This window comes from Mauremys reevesii, linkage group 2, assembly GCF_016161935.1.
Source record: "Mauremys reevesii isolate NIE-2019 linkage group 2, ASM1616193v1, whole genome shotgun sequence".
Lineage (NCBI taxonomy): Eukaryota > Metazoa > Chordata > Testudines > Geoemydidae > Mauremys > Mauremys reevesii.
This window is the reverse complement of record NC_052624.1, coordinates 124,292,363-124,312,404: the sequence shown is the minus strand read 5'-3', so window position 1 is coordinate 124,312,404 and position 20,042 is coordinate 124,292,363. Positions and strand designations below refer to the sequence as shown.

General features: G+C 42.0%; 1 protein-coding gene across 1 annotated transcript in view; it reads left to right on the top strand.

Annotated features, from left to right (window-relative positions):
- LOC120397510 (transcriptional repressor NF-X1-like) overlaps positions 1-20,042 on the top strand; it is a 225,903-nt gene that overhangs the window by 19,364 nt on the left and 186,497 nt on the right. Inside the window, 1 exon segment of the mRNA XM_039523454.1 lies at positions 13,759-14,817. Within this exon segment, the coding sequence (XP_039379388.1) occupies positions 13,759-14,817 (1,059 nt within the window).

The window sequence follows — 20,042 nt, the reverse complement described above, 5'->3', positions numbered from 1 at the left end:
TGCTGCTGCTTAGGTAAACTTTGAACAGCACAAGCACTCAAGCTATTCACTGGAGAGTAGGACTCGAAAACGGAGGCTGGGTTGAATGCATTTTTTTGCAGTACTGGAAATCTGAGAGGTGAAACAGCAGAGCACTCCCAATCCAACTATGTAGCAGCCAGTAGGCCCTGGGATGGGAGAGAATATTCCTTCTACTTTCTAGAAGCCAAAACTTGTGACAAGAGAGGCGAAGGGAGGCTTCAGATTTAGTCATCTTCTAGCCAGAGTCTGATGGAAAGATGGAGCCTGGTGAGGGTTCAGGGACATTACCCTGGCAGAAGTCCCAGTAGTTTAATTTTTTCCCAGCAGCTTGGGAGTAGGGTGTCTGGCTTATCTCCTGTGCATTGCCTGTAAATCTTTCCTTCCTCCATCTTTTGTGTCATATGTTGGGTAGTAGGTTTAATGATGCATCTATATTAGTATCTAAACTTGTCACTGTGGAATCATTACAGAGCTCTGGCAATCACTGTTGGTGAATTAAGTCTGAATGTTGCTAGTGCACACTTAGATCTAGGTGACAGGGCTTGAAAATCTCACCAGTCTAGGAATGGATGTTCATGAAGTGGGAAAATGAGTGATTTACAGGATGAGATGTTCATAAGAATGGTGGAAAGAGATTCTGGAAAGGAAGGAAGAAAGGCAGGATATATAAGGGAGGAGGTAGAGGACACAATGTAGGGAAAGATGAGGGTGGGAAGAGAAGAAAAATGATAGTGGAAACTGCTCAGGAAAAGAAAAATCATGATCTAAAATAGGAAAAAGTGGAGTGAAGCCGGGAAGGGAAGTTTGTAAAAGAAGCAGAAAAGATGTAAGTTACATTTAAAAATAAATAAATATATAAAGTTATTTGACAATATTCTATTTAACTGTGGTACTCAAACATGCACAACTGTTTTGCTTGGAGTGTTGGGCCATGTGATGTGGCAATACATTTCCTTTTCACATAAGTAACTAGACTTCGTCCTTGAACTGGAACGTATTGTTTTTCCTCCCTTCCCCCATTTCCCCCGCAAAAAATTCTGTATTACAGTTTCCTCTTACAGCTATGCTAGAGGTTTTGTCTACACTAGACATACTTGATGTTGTAACTACAATTTGGATTCTCAGTACATCTATAACACATTTTGCTTCCAACACTGCCCAGGTGTTATACTACAGCTTTCTGAACTCCTCTGCACAAGGATTTAGTAGGCCAGAAGACATGTACCTTTCTCTTCAACTTTATTCTCCTACTATCAGTAGTACTACTCAGAGAAAACCATCATACTAGTGTACGGCCAGCTAGCCCAAAGTCAATGTTTGGTTGCTGGTGGCCATCTGAAGAGATAAGGAGGATCAGGACCAGATGAATTGTCACTCACAAGACTTTAGTATATAAAAATATGATTATCTGAGAGGGGTATAACTTTGAGCAGCGCAGAGAAACGCTTAAGAGACTTAAGGTCTATGACAATGGCAGCTCTGGCTTGAGGCTGAAAATGTATATATTCTGTGGTGATCTGTACGGAATCCTTAGTTCTTGCTCTTCCAAACTGCCCTAAATGCTACTAGATAAGACAGAGGCAACTTACATAGTCTGTTGATGAAATAGAAACATAACTGCTTTGTTAAACTGGTGGATCAGAGGGATGAAGAGCTTCACTGCAGTGTGTCAGTGGTGTTGCTGAGCTCTTCATGGCATCCCAGCATCCAGACACGGCAGTGGAGATGGCAGCTGAGATTTTGTCAGGAAGGAGAAGAATACTGACAAATAACTTTCTATACTAGATATGCAGTTTTGGTTATACTATGTACAATTGGAGCTGTTTTTTTCAAGATTTGAGGCTAGAGAGAGTGTTCTGAGTTGTTACAAATATTGCCATTAGTGTTTTGGTAAATGAGCGGAGTGGAAGTATCCTCTTTTGTCCTTGCTTTGCCACTTCCCACTCTGCTCTGCCTTCAGAGTTTTCCCTACTGTTAGCCAAAAGGGCCCGTTTCCCCCTGGAGCTTACCTAATTACACCAAGGAGGCACGGAGACAGGAAGACGAGTACCACACCCTTTATTGATCGGTCAGCTGAGCGGGTGTTCCTCTCGGCTAGTGCCAGAGAAAGAGACACACCTTACATGGCCAGATGGGCCTACCTTTATACCCCGAAACAAACAACTTAGCCTACGTTTGTCTACGTCATTTGGTTGACCTGTAGAACCTGTACATGCATCTATTAGGGGATAATTGGATACGCAGGATACATATATCATTTTGTGGGGGCTACAAGATACATCTGTTGAGGATACATTTGTCATTCTGAAGGGGACACAAGATACATCCGTTGACCCTTTGTACTAGATACTTTGGATGCATACATGTGAACGCAGCTGTATACACTTGGGGAGCCAACATATACTTGGGGAGCCAAACAAAACTGATAAGCGAAATAGCTGACTTAGGTAGATACACGGCCTTCAGTCTAATGAGTTCTGTAAGCTTTCCAACACAGTTTGGACAAGCATAACATAACTTTGGTTTACTCAGGCCTAATACAGAAAGGCTTCATTAGCACTATAATTTTCCAACACTACCTCCCTGACATTATCAACAGCTGCCATACTCAGCACTTCTAATCTGGTTCCTCTGTAATTTCCAAACTTTCATAGTTTCTAGGACAAGGAGGGACCACTGTGATCATCTAATCTGACCTCCTGTATGAGGCAGGCCATAGAAGTTCCCCAAAATAATTCCTAAAGCAAATATATATATATTTTTTAATCCATCTTGGCTTCCAAATCTTGACTTTTCCATTTACTCTTTTCTCCCTTTTGATGCATGAGCTGCTGTTCCTAGGTAAGATGGAAGTTCCTGAGTCAGTCTACATGTTGTTTGGCTGAGCCATATGTCATGTACAGATTCAAAATAGTGGATAAACAGGGAAGGCTATTGTAATCATACAGTAACCACAATTTACATTCTTCCAGTTTAATGCCTGAAAAACAGTTCTAGGCATATAATGGTAATAAAGGAATGACACATGAAAGTAAGGAAGAGGTAACTACATTGCCTATCCTGATAGTTGCCAAACCCAAAGTAAAGTTTTGGAAATCCAACAGAGATACCAATTTTAAGACATACTTTCCCCAGTCCTCAGTTGGTATGTCTGAAACATTTCAGAAAGCATTTTTTCAAACCTTGCAATCACATTATGGGGGAAATACATGATTTCCCTCCACAGATACATAGGGGTTCACACTGCCTTGCCGTTCATGGAACTGGTCCTCATATCCATGTTAATAACTCTAGTGCAGATTTATCAATCTTTGCCCTCACTCTAATATTGCCTTTTTTTCTTGCTGTGCTTTGCCCTTCACAAAGAAGTTTGTCCTATCTGTGTATAGTAAGTGACCGTTAGTCCAGTTACACTGACTACCCTTTTCCTCTCCACCTTTTACCCACAACAGAGTTATTGAAGGGGATGTCTTTTTACATGAGTAAACTTTGATACGATTTTCTACAGAGCCTCATGGTTGACAGAGTTGAAGCCTTTGGTCAGATCGATAAAGGCCATAATACAGCTGCTTGTGTTGTTGACATTTTTCCTGGATCTGCCTGGCTGCTAAAATCATATTGGTGGTGCCTCTTGATGGTCTGAAGCCACACTGGGACTCTGGAAGTACTTCCTCTGCAAGAGGGAACAGGTGATTCAATAAGATTTTAACAAGAATCTTCCCAGCAGTGGAGAGGAGAGCAATGCTTCAATAGTAGCCACAGACAGCCCTATCTCCCGTTTTGAAAATGATTACTATGTTAGCGTTACATAAGTCAGTGGGGATTTCTTCGGTGCACCAGATTTTGAGCAGCAGCAAATGAAGCTTGTTAGTCAGTGTTTCTCCCCTCACTTTCAGTACTTCAGCTGGTATGCCATCAGGACCTGATGCTTTATTGTTCTTCATTTGCATAATTGCTTTGCAGACCTCCTCAGGTGTTGGTGGATTGGCAAGAGTTTCCCAGATTGGGTGCTGAATGATGGAGTTGGTGGTGTTATCAGTCACAGTCTATTCTCGATTTTAGAGGCTTTTGATAGTGTTCCTTCCAGTGCTTTTTGATGTATTCATTATCTTTAAGAAGGATACTGCCATCTTCGGATCTTGGTGGTGTGAGGCCATATGAGCTTGGTCTGTAAAGGTCTTTGTCTCACAAAAAAAGCTCTGCATATCATGTCTGTCAACGAATGCTTGGATTTCTTTTGCTTTGTCCTCCCACCAGTTGTTTTTGATTTCTCAGATCCTCCTTTGAACTTCATCTTTGAGCCGATGGAAAGAGCTTTGCTTCTGACTGGATGATGGATGGTTTTGCCAGACGCAGAAACTTTTCTCTTCCGGCCCAAAAGGGCTGTGATCTCAATGTTGTTGCCGCCATCAGGACTACTTTGAAGACAGGTATCAAGGCCGATGGATTCCTCATAAGCCTCATGGATGGTCTGTTTTAGGGCTTCCCAATCTTCTTTGACACTTGTGTTGTCATTTCCAGGGGTGCATATGGTCCGTTTTTCACCGAGGAGTGCTTGCAAGTTCTCTTGATGCACTGTGGATTGAAGTCTTTGGATGTTGTATTGCCGTCTGTATGGTTTGGATTGCTTTCTATGTTTTGATGCAGTCTTATTGAACATGACTGACTTCACCAGGTGGTGGTCAGTCCAGCAGTTGTTGGCTCCTCTCATAGTGTGGGTGATTTGGACATCTGTTAGATCCTGTGGTCTTACAATGACATAGTCTAAGAGGTGCCATTTTTTGAGCGGAGGTGTTGCCAAGTTGTTTTGTACTTGTTGCTTTGTCTGAAGATTGTGTTTGTGATCACAAGGTTGTGCTCTGCACATTTGCTGAGTAGAAGGATGTCATTGGAATTGGTCTTGCCCTCTCCTTTTTCGTAGAGCTATTCCATACATTAGAATCTCAGCCAACTCTTGTGTTAATGTCCCCTAAGAGGATTATCTTAACTGTTTTTGGAATAGATGACAGAAATTTATCAAGGTCAGCGTAGAAGGATTCTTTCTGTTCTTCAGTGTCAAATGTTGGTGCATATGCACTGATGATGGTGGCAAATGACTTATTGATCAGTTGGATACAGAGGGTCCTAAGGTGCTCGTTGATGCCAACGGGGAACTCAGTTAGGCGGTTGACTAGAAGGTTCTTGATTGCAAAGCCGACACTGTATTTGCCTGTCGCTTGCTGGTTTTCCTTACCAGAAGAAAGTGTAACCACCACCCTCTTCCCTCAAGTGGCCTTCATCTGCACATCTTGTCTCACTGAGAGCAGCAGTGTCGATGTTGTACCTTGAGAGTTCCCGGGCGAAAATTGCTGTTCTGTGTTTTTGTCTTTCACTTTTTGAGTCATCTAGTTAGGGTACAGACATTCCAAGTTCCAAGAAACATTTTTGTTTTTCGACCGCATTGGGAGTGATCTTTCTGAATGTGGTTATCCAGTCGGATATGGTAGGATAGTTTGTTTGGGGCACCTTTTCTACCCCCTTCCCCATATTACTTGAGCAGAGGGTTTCCTAAAAAGGCCTGCTCAGTCGTGACTGCTGTGCCGAGTCCGGAGGCACACAATGACCATTTTGCGGTCACCACCTGCATGTGGGTCTGTGACTAGGGACTCCTTGTGATCACTTCATCTGTCCCCATCGCCACTCACCCATCACTGCAGGACTTTTATGCGTGGGGTAGGGAGAAAGTTCTTCCTGTGAAAGAAGCTTGTGTGTGAGTACTTTAATGTGAGGGAGCTGTTGCACACCAGCAGCCACACAAATCTTGGCAGAAGAGATACCTGTGTCTGGTGGCAAGGAGGTCCACAACAACGGTGGGTTTCTTCTCCATTGCAGCCTTCATCTGCCTTTGCAGCCATTGAGAGGTAATCCTGCTTTATCCACTTGCTCTGCCATTGAGGTCTTTATACTCGGTTGTATTGGGCTGTGCTTTGTCTGGTACCTTGCCTTCGACCTTATCACCTTGGGTGACCCTAACAGGAGTGCAGGACTCCTGATGGCATTGTTCCTAGGGTCTACTAAGTATACTCAAGCTTCTTCACCCTGTCAAGGTGGCAGCCCAAGAAGACGCTGCAGTGTGTACATAGCCACAGTAAAAAAACAGTTCTAAGATATAAGGATACAGACAATCCATAAAATCACACTGAATTCATAAGCTGTACATAGACAGATTCCCCAAATCATTGCAATAACCTTGACACTAAATTTGGTACTTCTTATTAACCAGGAGGAGATGAGACATTGTATTTATACATGTTTATTTAAGCAATTGAATAGCATAACGTTTTTATTCAGCTTCTTAATTTTTACAGTTGTTAGAAAATAGCGTGACACAACTTTTATTTATTAATAACTTCTTACTTGGAATTTGTGTCATGATGCATTTGGATCAAAATTGGAATTCAATTAAATGTACAAAACAAGCATTTTAAAATAGTTTATTAGTTAAATAAAACTACCTGAAATGTGTTGTCATGGTTTCAGGCAGCTGCACCTGTATTCCCAGTCTGTGGTCCAACAAGGGTACCCAGTTTAGGGTGCTAGCTCCCAGCTGTCAACTCTCTTGGGTGAAGACCCACATCTCACTCCTTCTTGACCGGGGACTTTAAGACTACACAGCTTCCTGTTGTATCCTGTGATATCCATAGCAAGCCAGACTGCCTCAACAGGCCAGGCCCCATGCTTTGCTTTCTTTTCAATGTATTGCCCACAGTTATGAGTTATCTTACAGCTTCTTCTAAGCAAACACATTCAAGCTGAGTCTACAACTAAAACTTAGGTCAACCAAGCTACATTGCTCAAGGCTTTGGAAAAAATTCATGCCCTGTGCGATGTATTGAGGTCAACCTAACCCCCACAGTGTACACTGCTACCACCTCTCAAGGAAGTGTATTTACTACAGCGATGTGGGGGGAACACAACCCTTTCCATCACATAAGTCTACACTATAGCACTACAGCTTATTCTTAAGGTACAAGAATTACATTGAAAACATATTAAAGAATAAAAGAACCTCATGCATGCCAAAAATCTTACCAGAGATAATCCCAACTCCAACCTAGGGCTCTGGTAGATTTTAGTCCTTCAAAACCCATCATAGGTTTTCCCCATGGTTACAAGTTCATCTCGATTATAGATCCAGAAGCAGAACCCAGTCTGGGCACGTGAGCTGTTTCTCCTTGTAGAGCTCAGGCCTTTGCTGATTACCTATTAAAGAAAGGCCAAGATCAGACAATGAGTGACCCTGGGGTAGCATCTAAAGGCTGGGTTTTTGGATAAGCAGAGTTAGAGAATTTGCATTAAGCTGTCCCCAGGGATTCCCCAGGAAATCCACTTAACAGGTATTGTCCCAAAAGTCCATAGTTGTTTGGCAGGTTTTCAGTATAGTTTTTTGAACTCTCAGGTCTCACATCACCACCCCCACCACCTCACGTGGTTATGTACAATCCTGTCTCATAAAAATGCATAAACTTAATATAATAAAGTCCTTTAAGGATATTGCGGGAAATAGCCCCGTCTGTCACATGCTGAGTACATTTAAAAAAAACCAAACACAAAATATGTTTTGTATTTTAAACTGATAGGAACTCTAATTAGTGAATTAACAGATTTTCTGGTCATCACGGGCCAGATTTTTCAAAGGTGTTTAGGCACCTAAATGTGCAGATTAGATGCCATGTGGGATTTTCAGAAGTGCCTAAAAGCAGGTTAACTTGCCCTATGTGCTTCACATTTTTAGAGTTAATAGATCCCATCCTCTAGTACCTGGGTTTTATTCATAGATTGGAAGGGGTTTTTCTTGAAATCTTGAAACCAAGATTTCTTGGTTTTTCAATTCCAAACTGGTTTCTTAACTTTGTTTTCTTCTTGGACTAGTTGATTCATTCTCTCTGCACCCGCTAGCTAATATGAAATCAAAAATAATTTAAGGTAAAAGCTTTTCTGCACAACAAAATTGAAAGTAGTTATATTTGGAAAATGTAAATACCAGCACTTGCTCCACTGTAAAGAGTGAAAATAATATGGTTAATGTGGTACATAATACTGACATTTATGAAATTGGATTGTCCTTAAAGTTTGATGTTTTCTCCTGATTCTGAATATAATTAAACAGAAGCACCCTGTAATTCCTTTAAAATGTGAGGAGGACTCGTTGGTGCAGCACATATTTCATTTATATGCATTATTTTAATTATAATAAATTTAAGCATTAATTTAAATTGTCATAATTTCAGATTTAAAGAGAAGGAAAACAATTTTTTAATTTAAATTAGATATTAGTTTTTTAAATCCGTCCTGGCTTAAGGAACTGCATGCTGTTACTGTTGGCAGGCTCCTAAAAGAAAACTCTTGCAGGTGCCAAACCTGTTGGACCTGCTAAATGTCATGGTTGGCAACCAGAGATCAAGTCAGAGAGTGGTTGGATCACATTGTCCTGCCTCAGAAGTGAAGGCACAGGCCTGTCACTTGAGAGGGGTGTTACATGGGGGACTGGAAAAGGATCTCAGGAGGGGCAGCCTACAGAAAGGTTAACTTTGTTGCAGCCTGACTGTTGTGAGTGCTTATGCAGGACTTTATCTCATCAGCTTAAGTTTGCAGGAATAGTGCTGGGCTGAGGTTTTGTTCTGTTGTTGTGAGATGTCTTTTGTAATAATTGCCAATGTTACAATCTGCTGCAATTGAAGTTTTCACTTTGGATTGCTGCAGCTTTCAAAGAAGCTTCTCTCCCTTTGACTAATTCAAGGGTTATAGGATTTGGCCAAATAACAAATCTTAAGCATGGACCACCCCTGCCACCTTTAAAGCATCTTTTCGATGTTGTTGCTCTTGTTTCCATTGGTTGATTTTTTTTTTGTTTTAATTTAAGCTTCAAAGGGTTTTAATCCAGTCTTGGAGAGTTTCATTTTAAGAGCACACTTTGTAGAAATTTAGCTGAATTCATATATTGGGTCAATGGGGGGATGGTTTTAGTGCTTTTAGCTAATGAGTGTGTATATATAATCAGTTCATGTAGTAGAATCATGAATTTTGTTGGATTTCATGGCTCGACCCTTGGTGCTAAGAAGGATGTGTCTACGTTAGCAGTTCTCAATCAGTGGTCGGGAGCATCCTGGAAGGCCATCAGCAGATATTAGGGTCTCCGCCAAAATAAACCAGAGAGCAGGGCTGGCATTAGACTCGCTGGGACTCAGGGCAGAGAGCTGAAGCCCAAGCACCGCTGCCCAGGGCTGGGGCTGAAGCCAAAGCCCAAGCAACTTCTTGGGGACCTGGGCAACTGCCCTGCTTGCTACCCCCTACCACCAGCCCTGGCTTTTAATCTACTGGATATGCAGAAAAACAGTTGTGGCACAGGTGGGCTGTGGAATTTTTATAGCATGTTACAGTGGCCTCAGAAAGAAAAAAGTTGAGAACCCCTGTTCTAGGTCACTGTAAAAAGTATTACTTTTTAATGATCTTTTTGTTTTTCTGAGCATGCCATTTATTTAATATATCTGGTTTGAATAAGCACCAAAGAGTCCTGTGGCACCTTATAGACCAACAGACATACAGGAGCATGAGTTTTCGTGGATTAATATCCACTTCGTCGGATGCATCCGACAACGTGGGTATTCACCCACGAAAGCTCATGCTCCAATACGTCTGTTAGTCTATAAGGTGCTACAGGACTCTTAGTCTGGATCTGTAAAAGCAGCAAACTCGGCTACCCCTCTGATACTGGTTTGAATAGCTGATTACAGCTTAAAAAATGAGCATGTTTAAAAATTATCTTTGTATTTATGCATACAAAGTGTATTATTGTTGACATAAACATATTAAGAATATAAGAATGGCCATACTGGGTCAGACCTAAGGTCTGTCCAGCCCAGCATCCTGTCCTCCGACAGTGGCCAATGCCAGGTGCACCAGAGGGAATGAACAGCCTCTGGCAAAAAGGAATGAAAGTAAGGAATGCTTTTTAAAAATGAAAGGCTTGCAGTTTGCTAAGTTTAAAAATATACAAGCTTATTTCATCCTAAATCATAAGAAACTGATGTTTTCATTTTTGAGTAAAGCATGACTTAGCAACTCTAACAACTCCTACAAATGTTACCTAACGTTAAATATTCTTAAACATGTGTGTTTAAAAACAAACCGGTAGATTTACCTCTTTCAGAAGGCGGGTGCGGGAGTAAGTTAGTATACTTCATTAGCTGAAAACTATAGTAAGGAACTTTTGTGCCCTCTTTTCTTTCAGGTCTTTCATAAAAGAAAGACGATTAGGCAGAGTTTGTGTATCTGAAATGTTTAAACTGTAAATTTCTGGGACACTGGCCATTTTGATCACATGCCTCTGTGTCATTGTATGTATGTCATTTTTTTTTTTTGTGCTGGAGGGTGGGTTAAAAGAAATTTAAAAATCATCCTTACATGACCCTTGCTTCAACCTAACAAAGTGCATACACCTGCACACATGGATTTAGAAGACAGGACCCACAGCTTTAGAATACACCCTTTCTCTGCCACTTGTCTTTACTACTTATCTGTTTAGCAATGGAAGGACTTTTTTAACGTTCTAATCTGCAGTATGCTTGTGCAGATATTTTACACACTCTTGCTCCAGTGAATTGAATGACAAAAAATTCCATGGATTGGAAATCAGTATTTTGCCTATTACACCCCCAAACCACCCACAACAAAAATATTTAATAACCTTATTTAATCACAACCCAATTTCTTCAATGAATAAAGCAGCTGCATGAGTTTTCAAGGAGATACATATATGTAAATCTGGAGGGGTAAAAAAATCAAATGACACCCACATTTGAATTTTTTACTTTAGGCTAAGTTCTTAATGACCTGTAACATTATCAAACAATTTGAGTTTTCTTTGTACTTCTTAAAAACATTCCCTTTTGCCTTCAGAATAAATTTAGCAATTTTCTGACTAAACTAGTCTTCTAAGCAAGAGTTAGTGTGACTGAAACAAGTCTCTGATTAGGGCTGTCAGTTGGTCGCAGTCAACTCACACAATTAACTCAAAAAAATTAATCTCACTGTTTAATTTCAATTGGTACTCTATTATTTAATATTTTGGATGTTTTCTACATTTTCAAATATATTGATTTAAATTACAACGCAGAATACAAAGTGTATAGTACTCACTTTATATTATTTTTATTACAAATATTTGCACTGTAAAAATGATAAAAGAAATAGTATTTTTCAGTTCACCTCATACAAGTATCCTAGTGCAGTCTCTTTATCATGAAAGCGCAACTTACAAATGTAGATTTTTTTTGTTTGTTACATAACTGCACTCAAAAACAAAACCATGTAAAACTTCAGAGCCTACAAGTTCACTTAGTCCTACTTCTTGTTCAGCCAATCACTAAGAGAAACAAGTTTGTTTGCATTTACAGGAGATAATGCAGCTCGCTTCTTGTTTATAGTGTCACCTGAAAGTGAGAACAGAGGTTTGCATGGCACTTTTGTAGCCAGCTTTGCAAGATATTTATGTCCCAGATATGTTAAACATTCATATGCCCCTTCATGCTTTGGCCACCATTCCAGAGGACGTGTTTCCATGCTGATGACACTCGTTAATTAAATTTGTGACTGAAATCCTTGGGGGAGAATTGTATGTCTCCTGCTCTATTTTACACCTGCCATATATTTCATGTTATAGCAGTCTTTGATGATAACCCAGCATTTTGTTTGTTTTAAGAACACTTTCACTGCAGGTTGGACAAAACACATAGAAGGTACCAATGTGAGATTTCTAAAGATAGTTACAGCACTGAACCCAAGATTTAAGAATCTGAAGTGCTTTCCAAAAGCTGATCAGGATGGGGTGTGAAGCATGCTTTCAGAAGTCTTAAAAGAGCAGCACTCCAATGTGGAAAATACAGAACCCAAACCACCAAAAAAGAAAATCAACCTTTTGCTGGTGCCATCAGACTGAAATGATGAAAATGAACATGCATTGGTCTGCACTGCTTTGGATCATTATCGAGCAGAACCCATCATCAGCATGGACATGTCCTCTGGAATGGTGGATGAAACATGAAGGGACATACGAATCTTCAGCACATCTGGCACGTAAATATTTTCCAGCGCTGGCTACAACTGTGGCATGCGAACGCCTGTTCTCACTTTCAGATGACATTGTAAACAAGCGGGCAGCATTATTTCCTGCAAATGTAAACAAACTTGTTTGAGCGATTGGCTAAACAAGAAGTAGGACTGAGTGCACTTTTAGGCTCTAAAGTTTTACATTATTTTGTTTGAGTGCATTTGTATAACAAACAAAAAAATACATTTGGAAGTTGCGCTTTCACGGTAAAGAGATTGCACTTCGGTATTTGAGGTGAATTGAAAAATACTATTTTTTTTTTGTTTATCATTTTTACAGTGCAAATATTTTTAATAAAAACAATAGAAAGTGAGTGGTGTGCACTTTGTATTCTGTGTTGTAATTGAAATCAATATATTTGAAAATGTTAAACATCCAAAAATGTTTTATATAAGTAGTATTCTATTATTGTTTCACTGCACAATTAATCGTGATTAATTTTTTTATTGCAATTTTTTAATCACTTGGCAGCCCTATATCTGATAGAAGATGGATGCAACTTTAACTGTAGAGAAGCTACTATCTCCATCATATAAGACAGGAGTGGCAAACATATTGCCTGCCCAAAGGACCCACAGCTCCTGCGGAAATTAACAAAGGAATCTGCCTATAGCTCTGCCACAGTATAAAAGGGTTGGGAGGTAGCTAGAGTGGAAGAGGGAGATAATGTCTTAGCCCCTACCCTACTTCCCTTAGCAATAGTGCCACAAATGCCCCTCGGCTTTGGCTTAGGAGAAGGTCTTCCCAATGCTCCCCGCCCACATGAGTCATCCTTTGTCTCTTTCCTCACCCCACTCCATTCCTGCTGCCACCAGTCTCCCAGCACTGGGATCAGAAGAACCTTCTTTCTAGACTTCTCCCTCATTGCCACTGCTGCTGCGCCTCATACTACTAAGGAAAAGGACATTTTTTATTACTATGCTCTCACCTTAGTCCAGGAACCAGGACCTGGCAGGCAGGAAGAGTGGGGAGAAGAATCAACAAATGAGGTAGAGAGGAGGAACAAGAGGGTAGGAAAAAGGGGGTATGGGGGAAAGGAAGTTGATGAGAAGAGGACGACGTGTTGGGGGGGAAATGTCAAAGTGAGGTTGGTTGGTAGTGGAGAGGGTATGTGTGAGGAGGTGTTGTGAATGTCCAAAATGGGACAATGGATAGGGAAAAGAGGGGACAGTCACATAAAGAATGGAGGTTATGGGGGTGAAGAAAGGAGGTTTCAGGAATGCAAAGGGTTTCTTGTGGTAAATCTTTAAATGCGATATTTTACTTGGCTAGCTAAAGGACACTGCACTCAAAAGACTGCAGAATTTTCTTCCTAGTGAAATTTTTACTCACAGTACATAACCAAGAAGGTACAGAATAAATGTATCATGCCTGATATAAGGCAAATAGAAAATAACTATTTTCATATTCCCTGAAAAAATTGAACTCCTGAATGTTGGTCCTTATTCTGCAATTTAGTGTTTGGAGCAGCTGCACTATTAGGCCCATTGTGTATGCAGTAGATTTTGCTGTGGTACATCATTAGAGGAATTTTAATACTTATGCAGTTCTGATCTTCAGCAACTTTTTTGTTTTGTTTTACTTTTTAGGTGTATTAAACTTCAATCCGGATGCAGCTGATTTCATTCCCAGAGAGAGAGAGACTCCTGATGTAAATTGTAGAAGTCTGGGTAGATTAGAATCTAATAGGAATCAGAACAGAAATGATACTCTACCACTTCCTAGTCAGTCTTCTGATAGAGGCACAGACTATGAAAACTCTTCCACAAAGCAACACAGCTTTTATAGTCCAGAAAGCCAGTACTGTAGCCAGCAAGATTTTCTCCAGCTCGGTGGTACCAGTAAACCTCATAAGAATCATAGTTTTCAAAGTCAGCGATGGCAGAAATCTAGAAGTGATAGGACATATACTAGAAACCGGATAAGGCAATCATCTACTGATGGTACAAAAGACATGACAGTTTTAGATACCACATTAGTACCAAGGTGGAGAGTCAGTCCTAAAGAATACAATGACTTTTGCTCTTCAGAGAGTGACAAGGAGGTATCTAGTGCAGATAATAGAGGAGCAAAGCCAAAGAAAACACACTTGATGCCTGCACCTGGAAGAGGTCTCAAAGAGAAGGGGAAGCAGTTACATGAGCGGGATAAGAGAGTGACATCTAAACAGAAGGATGATATGTTTAAAAACATACAATCTCTGGATCTGACTCAGTCTGACTCTTCAGAAGCATCTGTTGCCAAAGCATTGTTTGATGGATATGTTGGCAATGGTGATGAACAAAAAAGATATTCATTTGCGAACAAGAAATACCCCAGGAAGTCCATGTGGAGTAAGCCCCAGTTTGGTAAAGAAATCCAGAAAAAACAAGATACTCACCGCAGTAAAAATACAAAAGAAGTTAAAAAGCCTACTCTTATTTACGTTCCAAAAGATAAAATTAGAGAGAGGAGCAAAGAATCAGGCATTCACAGCAATGATCAAAACTTGACCTGCATAACACAAGCTCACCAATTAAGGGAATCAGTCAAATATGGGGGAAGACAGCTTCACCTACAGGTGGGACACACAACCTCCCTTCACTTCAATTGGACTCAGTATTGGAAAAAGCAGAGTGATGTACCAAGGAACAAGGAAACTCATACAGGTAAGTTTTCTGGACTGGTTTAGACCTCCAAATTAAAGGTCTGGTCCTGTGAGATGAACAATTTCAACTGCTGTTGAAGTTAGTTGAAGATGGTTGGCATTTCACAGGAGTTGCTCAACTCCTCACAGGGTCTGTTTCAAAGGATGCAAAGGATACTTAACATACCTGGATTATATTTAAATGCATCTGTTTGCTATGTGTCTGGTGATGTTCCATAATTCCCACTTCATTATAGAAAGATGGCAGCCTTTCCACATGTGTTGTTTAAAGCTGAATTTTGCATCTTTTGTAAATCAAAATGGAAGTCACATCAGGGACAAGAGTAGAATTGTGGGGAAAATGTAAAGTGATTTGAACAAGTGTTCTAAAGCTGGAGTATCCTTAAATGAAATTATTGTCAAAGTAGAAAACTTTCGCAAATGTTTTGTTGCACACAGAGAGGAGCTAATTAAGGGATGGGTAAAATGAAACTCCTATTGCTGGACTCCCCTTGCTGAGATCAAGCATATGGTACCAAAAATATGTAATATTGGAAATACAAAAAAAGCTGTTAGGCCTTAGTTTTGGAATAGTGGAGTGGAAAGGTGTGGCACTGACCATCAATGAGAATATCACCAGCAGTGTTCAAACTCTGTAGTGGAACTTGTGAAAAGTCTTCGGTTCCAGGCTTTAGAACTCAATCAGATGTGGAAGGGACAGGCCACCCTCCAAAACCACAGCACTGATTTCTATTTTTCATCTAAAGAAATAGCTCCTTCACTCAGGCCTGGCCTACACTACAAAGATAGGTTGGATGTCACCTTGCATCAACTTACATGTGTGTATATCTACACTCATATTTGATTGCTGCCTATGTAAGCGCCCCTGTTAGGGCGACATGGTAACACCCCTGCCCAAATGGCATTGAGCCATGCTTGACATACTGTGGTTAATGCAGAGCGAATGTAAATGCTGTGTGACCTATCTCGACCCTAACAATCCTTCAGTAGCAGTCCCACAATGATCACTCTGGTCACAACTGTGAACTCCACTGCCCAGGGATCACAGAGACCAGAAGCCATGTCTCCCCACCTTTGAAACCCTCATCAGTTTTTTAAAATGCCTTTTTTTCCTGATTTCCCACTTGGCAGCTCTCCCTCATTGTGTACAGCTGCTCAACCAACCATGCCGGCTCCATGTATGTCTGCTTGTAGTAGACACGAGGTATTGAATCTTCTAGATGTATGGGGAGAAGAGGCTATGTAGGCAGAGCTATGGACTAGTCATAGAAACATGAATGAAAATATTGCATAGGGGATGCAGGTATCAGCAGCAGTGCCGCATGAAAGCAAAGATGCAGTAGCAGGTATTTTACAAGGCCATGGAGGCCGACAATTGAGCTGATGCCAAGCTGCACATCTGTCGCTTTTACCACGAGTTGCATGCAATACTTGGCAGAGAACCCACCAGCATCTGCAGACCACTGTGGATATCTTGGAGGAGCCTGAGACAGAGACCCATGTGATCAACAGTGAGGTGGAGGTGGGAGATGTTGTAGGGAAATCCAGCTATGCTGCGAGCCATGTTCTTTCAATACTTCACCGTGGACTAGCAAGTACTGCCAGCTGAGCACAGAGGAACCTGAGGAAGTTAGCCATACACAGGTATTGCCTTTAATTGTTTTACTTGTATGAGACAAGGTAACAATATAACAACCAGATAGTTGTCTGCTTCTCAATCCCCTGTATGGTTAGGTGGGCAGGGGGGAGCATGCAGAGCAGTTCATAGGAATGTTCTCAGGAAGATACAAAGAAATCTTCATTAAATCTTCATAGATGTACTCTGCAATCCTCTCCTGAAGGTTTCTAGGTGTGGCTGCCTTATTTACTCCTCAATGGTAGGTCACTTTCCCATGCCACTCTGTGATGACTTCGCCTGGCACCATTGCAGTTCACAGACTAGTGGCATATGGGTCTGAACAGCTTTGGGACATCAGTAGCAGCTATGCTTTCTGTGCCTTTCTTACCCTCAGGAGTGAGACATCAGCTAAAATAACTACTGCCTGTGGAAAATTAGTGCCACAGTATTAGTGCCACAGTATTGCCCTATGTTCGTACTCATGGAAATAAAGGCTGATATTTCATATAACGGAAAAATTCCTTCCTCATTTCTCCCCACTCCTTTCCCCCAGCTTCTATGCCCTTGGTGAGCCATATTCCTGATGCCTGGGACTGAAGAGCTAAACTGTGCAGAGGCACTTCAAAGCTGATGTGTCAGCAAGCATGGTTTTATTAAAAATATTTATGGGATTAAGAGAATAGGATTCTGAAATTTATCTTTCACTTTCCATTGTGACTGTAAATCCAATGATACATTGTCTGTTTTATCTGTAGTTACTGCTGTTGGGGCCCTGTGGGGTACCCCTTCCACACCCATGGAATGCCTGACCCAGATGAGAACGAGAAAGAAGGGGACTGTGGAGGATATGTTCATTGAGATCCTCCAAGCTAGTGCTGCATTGGACTGTGAATGGGGAGCCTGCTATGTGAATGTGGCAGAAAAGCCCAGAGGTCCCAGTGGGAAAAAAGAGATTGAGATGCACGGGGACATGTCTTTTTAGTCAGGAAACACAAATGCTGCAGACTCTTGTTGACCTACAGGTCCAACAATCGTGATCTCACTTCCCTTTGCAGTCAGTGGAGAACTCCATTTTAGCACCTCCCTGTAGTGAGGTGGAGTGGCCTCCCACTGAGCCAGAGGGGGCAGAACCACTCTCTGAGCCCAAGTGGGTGGAGCCAAGCTGTGCCCATCCCTCCCACTGGAAGTCAGGAGGCAAGACAGGAAGTATAAAGGGCAGGTCCTGGAGCTCAGTTGTGCTGCAGCTACTGGAGGAGATGAATGCCTCCTACCCCACCCTTTCCTGATGCTGGAAACCATACAGGAGCCCCGCTGAGCTGAGGACTGGCCAGAGCTGCTAGCTGACCGAGGCACTGAGGAGTCAGCTAGTGGCAATCCCAGCATCTACCCTGAGGAAATGGAGTACCCCCACGAATCCAGATACACTCCAAGGGGAGGAAATTGCCCAAGAACAGCAGACCCAGTCTGTCTGCATTGCTGCCAGAAACCTGGTCAGCGTGTTGTGGCTGGATTCCCCGCTGACCCACTGGTGGAACACTCTGTAGAGCCCTGGGCTGGGACCCGGTGGAGTTGGCTGAGCCCGGGTCCTCCTGCCCCCCCATCACGGGGTGGCAGCCTCCCCACCTTAGGCCACGAGGTCTGCATTTGTCTGCCATCTGCCTGAGCCAAGATGTCAGGCAGTAGACTGCCTACTGCTCTGCTCCATCTCAGAGGTCAGAGAAACCGCTCCTGAGGCCCGAGACTGTTTGGTACCCCGTCCTGAGACTAATTGCAGCTCTGCCCCTGCCTAAGGGCCAGAGATCGCACACTGCTCATTGCCCTGCCTTGCTTGAGGGCTGGAAGCATCGCCAATTAAATATGCTGGTAGGAAAAGCATGACCCTGCCTGCAGCTTCCTGTGAACAGTCCTGTTGTTGTTAAAGATGTGCGCATCCCATACCTTCCTTGACCAGCCCGTGTTGATAGCCGTGAAGTATTCCCCATGATCCACCAACATTTGCAGAACCACAGAAAAGGAGCCTTTTCTGTTGATGTACTCTGTCAAGGTGGATTGGTGCCAAATTAGGGATGTGTACGCCATCTATTCCCCCAACACAGTTTTGGAACTCCATTGCTGCAAATCCATCCATGATGCCCTGCATATTGTGTAGAATTGCTGTCTTGTGTAACAGGATATGCTAAATCACGGTATACGCTGGTGTGATAACAGCCTCTGCTGTGGATTTTCCAACTCTAAAAGATTTCCCATTGACCGGTAGCAATCCAGCTTTGCAAGATTCCACTGCGTGATTGCCACTTCTTAACTGTCAATGCAGATCTTATTCTGGTGTTCATCCACTGGAGGGAGAGGGCCAGAAAAAAGAGCTGTGTGGGTGTGGCACACTTTACCTCCAAGCAGCACCCTGGACCCCCATATTCACACATATAATTATGGTCTATTTCATACAAAGCATGTCATGTAAGATACCTTATGAAAGGTCATGATCTGCTGAAACCCATTCTGTCAAAATAAGTATATTGTTAGTGTGCATCAAGTTATGAGACTTTGCTGTATGGTTGTTTCTGAAATGTGCTGTAAATTTGCTAGTGGCATACAAAGGATGTGATCCCTGCCCAGGAGGGTGTTCAATGACCATTAATTAACAGGGGAGTTGTAAAAGTTTTTACAATTAATGACAGTTGCACAAGACCACACCAGGGGAAGCACTCAACCCTGTCACTCAGCAAAGCCCACCAGGATGTGTTTGGGCTATTATTTTCCAGGCAGGTGGACTGAGGGTATAAAATAAGGGACAGTAGCATCATTCCTTTGCCTTTCTCCTCCCCCACCTATGCTGGAAACAAGAATGCTGAGAAGACAAAGACTTCAGCTGAGGAGACTGGTCCCAGGTTTGAGGAAGAGAAGTCTGTTTTAAGAACTGTAACATCCAGTGGGGTGAGAGAAATGCTTGATCTAAATACTGCCTTGTGTAATAAGGTTTGAGATTTAGATTGTGCGCTTACCTTTTATTTTTTTGGGTAACTTTTTCTGACCTGTTATACCTACCACTTATTATCACTTACAATCTTTCTGTAGTTAACAAATCTGTTTTATATTTTACCTAAAACTGTATTTTGGTTGAGGTGCTTGGGAAAATCTCAGCTCAGGTTACAAAGGCTGGTGTATGTCCTCCCCATTGAGTAATAAACTTACACTAACCAGGGCAAGACGGTACAGCTCTGGGGTGCAAGGCTGGGGTGATGGGGGAAATTGGCTGGTGCCTTTTTCTGTGTGATTCGTGAGTGGCTTTGGGAGCATTCACAAAATCTAGCTGAATGTGATGCTTGACATGGTGGTGTGCTGAGTGATAGCAGCACCCTGGAGGGGTTGGCTGCTTGTCACTAGCAAAGCATTGTGAGAGACAGCCCAGGCTGGAGAGTTAAGGGGGCACAGTGGTACCCCAGTTCCTGGTTGTGCCCCAGGGATCCTGTCACAGTGGGTTTGTGGTATTTTTAAAAAGCTTACAAACTATGGAATAGGGATGGTATTATGGAATGGAGAAAGTTACATGATGTTAACTTGACTCTTGCCCTCAGCCACCCCAACCCCCATGCAGCTTGTGTGTACCC